The sequence below is a fragment of the Nicotiana sylvestris genome, chromosome 1 (genome assembly GCF_000393655.2).
Source record: "Nicotiana sylvestris chromosome 1, ASM39365v2, whole genome shotgun sequence".
Classification (NCBI taxonomy): domain Eukaryota; kingdom Viridiplantae; phylum Streptophyta; class Magnoliopsida; order Solanales; family Solanaceae; genus Nicotiana; species Nicotiana sylvestris.
Window position 1 is genome coordinate 20,713,452 of NC_091057.1, and position 7,226 is coordinate 20,720,677.

General features: G+C 43.2%; 1 protein-coding gene across 1 annotated transcript; it reads right to left on the reverse strand.

The window, feature by feature from the left end:
* Window positions 1–382: 382 nt before the first annotated feature.
* LOC138891183 (uncharacterized) lies at window positions 383–2,060 on the reverse strand. Its single transcript, XM_070174257.1, has 2 exons — window positions 1,906–2,060; window positions 383–992 (listed from the first exon to the last, which is right to left on the reverse strand). Exons 1-2 carry the CDS (start codon window positions 2,058–2,060, stop codon window positions 383–385), a joined length of 765 nt encoding a protein of 254 aa, XP_070030358.1.
* Window positions 2,061–7,226: the final 5,166 nt, after the last annotated feature.

Consider the following 7,226-nt stretch of genomic DNA (forward strand, 5'->3'; position numbering starts at 1 on the left):
TCTGCGATGACTTTCTTGGTTACAGCTTTGTAAGATGCACCCTCTACCCATTTTGTGAAATAATCAATGCCCACTAGAATAAACTTGTGCCTATTTGAAGTAGTGGGCTCGATCGGACCGATGACATCCATTCCCCAGGCGGCGAAAGGCCAAGGTGAGCTTGTTGCATTGAGCTCATTTGGAGACACTTTTATCATATCGGCGTGTACCTGTCATTGGAAGCATTTGCGGATATACTAGATGCAATCTGTCTCCATGGTCATCCAAAAGTAACCGGCCCTAAGTATCTTCTTAGCCAAGACAAAACTATTCATGTGCAGGCCACAGGTCCCAGCATGTATATCCTCAAGCAATTTAGAAGCTTCTTTTGCGTCGACACATCTTAGCAGTCCCAAATTGGGAATTCTTCTATACAGATTTCCTCTACTGTGGAAGAAAGATTGGACAACCTCTGGAGTGTGCGTTTCTGAGTATGGTTTGCATGCTCCGGATATTCTCCTTTTGCCAAATACTCTTTGATGTCATGGAACCAAGGTTTTCCATCTGTTTCTTCTTCAACGTGGGCATAATACGCTGGCTGATTATGAATCCTCACTGGGATGGGATCAATGAAATTCCTGTCCAGATGTTGTATTATAGATGACAAGCTAGCCAATGCATCGGCAAACACATTCTGAATTATGGGCACATGTCGGAATTCTATCTTTGTGGACCTCTTTCTCAATTCCTGCACATGGTATAGATATGGCAATATCTTGGAATTCTTGGTGGCCCATTCTCCTTGTACCTGGTGCAAGAGCAAATCTAAATCACCGATTACCAGCAGCTCCTGAATGTTCATGTTGACAACCATGTTGAGTCCTAGTATGCATGCTTCATATTCTGCCATTTTGTTGGTGTAGGGAAACTTAAGTTTAGCGGATACCAGATAATGTTGACCCATATCTGATACCAAAACTACTCCAATGCCCACTCCTTTGAAATTTGCAGCTCTGTCAAAGAACATCCTCCAACCGTTGTATGCTTCGGTAATATCTTCCCCTAGGAACGATACTTCTTCATCAGGAAAATATGTTTTCAAGGGCTCGTATTCTCCTCCACCGGATTTTCAGCAAGATGATCTACCAACGCTTGTCCTTTGACCGCCTTTTGAGTTACATAGATGATATCAAACTCACTCAATAGTATCTACCATTTGGCAAACTTTCCAGTCGGCATGGACTTCTGAAATATATACTTCAAAGGGTCCATCTTGGATATAAGGTATGTAGTATAGGCACAAAAGTAATGCCTCAATTTCTGAGCTGTCCAGGTCAAAGCACAGCAAGTGCGTTCCAGCAGAGAGTACCGTGCTTCGTAAGGTGTGAACTTCTTACTCAAGTAATATATGGCTTGCTCCGTTCTCCCTGTCTCATCATGTTGTCCTAGAACATATCCAAAGGCTTCATCTAATACAAATAGATAGAGTAGCAAAGGCCGCCCCGGCTCTGTTGGGACCAGAACCGGTAGTGTGCACAGGTACTCCTTGATCTTGTCAAAATCTTTCTGACAATCCTCGGTCTAACTTGTCTCGGCATCTTTTCTCAGCATCTTGAAGATGGGTTCACATATGACTGTGGACTGTGCTATGAAGTGACTGATATAATTAAGACGTTCTAGAAAGCTCATCATGCCCTTTTTGCTCCTAAGTGGTGGTAACTCCTGAATGGCTTTGACTTTAGATGGATCCAGCTCGATCCCTCGATGGCTGACAATGAATCCCAGTAATTTTCCTGGGGGAACCCCGAATGCATATTTTGTAGGGTTCAGCTTTAAGTTGTACCTCCTTAACCTATCAAAGAACTTTCTCAAGTCCGCTATGTGATCTGCGGCCCTCTTGGATTTGATAATGACATCTCCACATACACTTCTATCTCTTTGTGTATCATATCAAGGAATATGGTTGTCATGGCTCTCATGTAGGTAGCCCTAGCATTCTTTAGACCAAACGACATCATCTTATAGCAGTATACCCCATAAGGTGTGATAAAAGCTATTTTCTCCGCGTCTTCTTCGTCCATCTAGATTTGGTGATAATCCCCGAAGCAATCTACAAAGGATTGGAGTTCATGCTTGGTGCAGTTGTCGATCAAAATGTGTATGTTTGGTAGTGGAAACTCGTCTTTGGGACTTGCTTTGTTTGAATCTCGATAGTCAATGCATACTCTGACTTTCCCTTTTTTTCGGTACTGGCACAATGTTAGCTAACTAGGTAGGGTACTCAACGACCTTGAGGACTTTGGCTTTGATCTGCTTGGTAACCTCCTCCTTGATTTTAAGGCTCATATCTAGCTTGAATTTTCTGAGTTTCTGATTCATTGGCGGACACATGGGATTAGTAGGCAACTTGTGAGCTACTATGGATGTGCTCAAATCGGTCATATCATCATATGACCATGCGAAAATGTCTTCATATTCTTTTAAGAAACGGATGTACTCTTCCTTCTCTGTTGGTGATAAGTGAATGCTGATGCGAGTCTCCTTGACAGTCTCGACGTCCCCCAAGTTTACTGCTTTGGTTTCGTCCAGATTGGACTTAGGCTTATTCTCAAAGTTTTCAACTTCCCTGACAATTTCCTCGGGTATCTCCTCTTCTTTATTTGAATCACTATTCTTATGTTGCATTGCCTCATTACATGTCACAGTCACCGGTTCATCAGGAAAAGTAATAATAACGTTGTAGAAAGAAAAAGTGTAGAAAATAGTAATGAATAATAAAGAGCAAATGCATTTGATTAAAATTAAACAACATCCAGACAAGTGCGGCTCGATGAATCGAGCACTTATTTTTAAACAAGCAGGTCTTTAAATCAAAATTACTAAAAATCTTAAATGCCTAGAATGGCTATAGAAATAAAATCTGCCAAGCTACCCAGGGACTCGGCGGGCCCGAGATGGTGTGGCGGTCCAGTTCCTAAGAACATCTCCCTTCTTCACAGTCTGAATAGTGAGGCCTTCTTCCTCTTCCTCCTTAATTATGGCACTGTAGTCCATGTCTTCATTCTCCAAGAACAGATTCTTCAACTCAGCTAATGCTTCCTTTTCTGTAGTTCCCCATATTGTATCAGCTTGGTGAAAAGCTTGATCTAGACGTGGCACTAGTTGCTCAAAGAGGGTAATACAGTCCGCGCCATGGAGGTGACAAATCATTGTATTTTTTCCATATGTACTGATATCCGAGCCCAAAGGTAGTACCATGACCCTTCAGCCGTATTGGTTTAGGGATACCTTGGAGATTCTTCCCAGCTCTTTGTCGGGCTCATACCCAGACCATGCCAATATTCTTTCTATTTTACTTCTCCACCATTTATCTTTCTCAATGGCATTGACGCGTTCAATGTAATGATAGGTTTCCCCTCCTAGCCTTCTCCTATGTCCAATAACTAGGATGGTTTGATTGGTGTAAATGGGGTTACTCCCATCTCCATGAATGATCACCTCTTGACGATTCCATTCGAGCTTCACGGCTTGATGTAGTGTGGAAGACACGGCCCTAGTGGCATGGATCCATGGTCAGCCAAACAGAAGATTATATGAGGCCGGTATGTCGAGCACCTGAAATTCGACGTCGAACCAAGTTGGCCCCATATGCAAACAAAGGTTAATTTCCCCGATCGTGACCCTTTAAGACCCGTCGAAAGCTTTCACGTTCATGCTTCCTACCCGTATTTCATGAAAACCTTTGTCCAACCTTTTCAGGGTGTTTAACGGACAAATATTGAGGCTTGAACCTCTATCAACCAAAACCCTGGCAATGAATTTGTCTTCAAATTGTACTGTAATATGCAATGCTCAGTTGGGATTCAATCCTTCAGGTGGTAGCTCATCTTTGTGGAAGTTGATCTTATGATTTTCCAGTACTTGCCCTACCATATTGGCCATCTCTCCGCCGGTGATGTTATTAGGTATATAAGCTTCACTCAGTACTTTCATTAAAGCGTTCTTATGTGCCTCTAAGTTTTACAACAATGACATGATGGATATCTGAGCTGGAGTTTTGTTCAAATGATCGATGACAGAATACTCATTTGCTTGTACTTTCCTCCACAGGTCACCTGGCCTTGTTTCAATGACAGACTTCCTAGTAGTGTCATCCTTGTTTGGTCCTCCCAAACGTTCAGATGTGTAGACTCTTCTAGTCCTAGTCATTCCTTGTGCAACATCGAATTCCTCCATTTTTTCCTTTTCCTTTCGCCGAGCTTCGGCAACGTAATCCGAAGGTATTGCTTTTGAGTCGAAAGGAGGTGTGGTTGACACTGTCACTATGAAAGGTGTGACCACTTCTACTTCAAATGGAGCGGGGGTGGCCGCAGGTGAAGCTACCTTTACCTCAAATGGAACTGGTACAGCTACCTCGAACTCGATTGGTGACTGAGTCTGTACCATAATAGGAGTAAGTGTGACTGCAACTTTAAAGTCATCGCCTTCTCGAATATGCCCAATCGACCCCTCAGGGTCCCACTCTTCGTTCGTCTCTATCACATGTACCCTACCGCCTCTATGATCAGGAAGGAGGTTATTGCGAACATTAGGTGCGGCTTTCTTTGCCTGTGTGGCCTTGTTGTCGATTAGCATCTGGATCTTATCCTTTAATGTTCGGCACTCATCAGTGGTGTGCCCCTTCATACCAGAGTGGTATGCACAAGTTTTGTTCGGATTGACCCATTGGGATGGATTCTCTAATGCCACAGTAGGAATGTGGGTGACATAACCAGCGGCTTTCAACCTTTCATATAGTTGGTCGATGGGTTCAGCACTGGTGGTGTATTATTTGGGTGGTTTATGGTCGAAATTGGGTCTTGGTCTTGGAAAGTTTTGGCGAGTTGTAGGTGATTGGAAATGGTATATTTGGGAATTATAGATGTGATGGATAGTGGCTGGTTGGGAATATCTGGGAGATGAAGGCTGATATGTAGGTAGTGATGCTTGGTATGTGGGCGGAGGTGTTTGATATGTGGGTAAAGGTGTTTGATAATGGGTGGAGGTGTTTGATATGTGGGTGGGGGTGTTTGATAGGTGAGTGGAGATTTTGGGCCCTGGGCCACCATTACTGCCCCAACGTCTCTCTTCTTTGATATGTTGCTTGATTGTAACACCTTGTTTGTGGCCTGTAATGCCTCAAAATTCGTTACCATCCCGCTTTTCATGCCTTCCTCAATTCTTTCCCCAAGCTTGATGATATCAGAAAACTTATGGTTTTCAATGACCATCAATATTTCCTAATACTATGGATCCGGTGCTCTAATGAAGAACTTGTTCATCTGTTCCTTGTCCAAAGATGGCCTGACCTTGGCCACTTTCGACCTACAATGAGTAGCATACTCGCGGAAGGTTTCGGTGGGTTTCTTCTTAAGATTATGGATATAGAAAACATCAAGGTGCATTCTCTATATTGAACCTTAACCGGTCCATGAAATATGACGCCATATTCACCCAATTAGACCATTTCTTGGGATCCTGGCTGATGTACTAGGACAAAGCATCTCCAGTAAGACTTCTCATAAAGAGTTTCATTCGAATCTTTTTGTCTTTCCCGACCCCGACAAGCTTGTCGCAATAGGTCCTCAGATGGACCCTAGGATCACTTGTGCCATCAAACATCTCAAACTTAGGAGGTTTGTATCCCTCTAGCAGTTCTACGTCTGGCTGTATGCATAGGTCTTCATAGTTCAACCCTTCTATTCCTTCCCACATTTGACACCCTAAACTCGACTCGTCAACTTCTTGAGTTCTTTATCCATGTTCTTAATGAGCAGGCCTTCTCGAAGGATTCTGGTGTATAGGAGATTGGTTGGATAGAGTTAGGTACGGTTTCTACGTATATAGGGATGCTTTGATGGGTGTCGGGGACTTGGGTGTAGTGATGGTCATTGGTTGAGTTTTGAGGATCGGGAACGAGTTGTGGTGTATTTTGGGGAGTATCGTAAGTGGTGGTTGGTATATACTGAATCGGTTGATGGAGATGTTATGGCGGAGTTGGTACTGGTAAGGGATTGAGATTTTGGGGTGGGGTTGCATATTGATTCGGTGCAGGAGGATTTTGTGGGTGTTGGTTTTGTGTGTTTGGGGAGGTGTTGGGTTCCTTGTTTTTGTTGGTTGATGTCGAGGACATTCAGGGTGAGTGAAAAGTTTGCCAAGTTGCGAACCTGCTCAAGTTCTCCTTGTAATTCCAATATCTTTTGTTCCAGTCTCAAAACTAGATCATTTGGTACCAGAGTACTCCGTCCATCTGAAGTTTCTGCGTTCTCAATATTCTCCTTTTGGATAACACTTAAGTTATCCATTTTTGATTTTCCTCTGCCTTTTGTATTGCTTAGAGGAGGAGGAGGAGGAGGTGGAGGGCCTCTATATCTGGTGTGATATGCTGATAAGGCCAGTATGAGGGAACCAACCTTAGGGGATATGAATAAAGAATAAAGAAAAAGCAAAAAGGTAGACAAGTCAGTGAGGATTCTGAAATGTTTGCAGTATTTAAACACATATTGCGGGAATATAAATTCATGTCCTAATTTGGGAGCCTCGTTGTGCCCGAGGTAGGTCTAACGACAAGTAAACTTGGAGATCTTTTTAGATGCCAGTAAATGCTTTATTTCATAATGTGAAAATAGACGAATCCCAAAACGACACTAAGACAATAGAAAAGCAAGTCAGTATTGGCACTTGGCCTTATTACATTTAGGAAAGAAAATAAATTTAGCCTACTTGGTCCTAGAAGGACCTTCCTCAGATTCGATCTTCTTGACTCCGTCGTACAGGTTACCCAGCTCGCGCAGACCCAGCAGCAGGTAGGCTCTAGCCAGATGTCCTCCTTCACTTCCTTCAGCATTCTGGCAATCCTCAATCCTCTTTATGACTTTACCCTCCAGCTCCACTAATCCTCGCTCCGGATATTCCAATTTTCTGTTGGAAGTGAAAGCCATCTCTTTCCACTCGTCAATTAATCTTATGTTTTTCTCGTGTATTTCTAGGTGCTCATTCTCAGAGTCGTGGACCCTCTTGCATAGCATGTTGTATTTTACTTGAGCCTCAGCTTCTTCGTCTATGATCTTATTCCCTCGACCAGTTCCCGGTATCACCATCCCCTTCAGATTGTCCTCTAACCATGCTGGGTAGAGAGGTTCACATGCTGCATGATACCTGTCTGGCTCAATGGTGTTCTTTTACACAATGATCTTGTAGTGCCACAT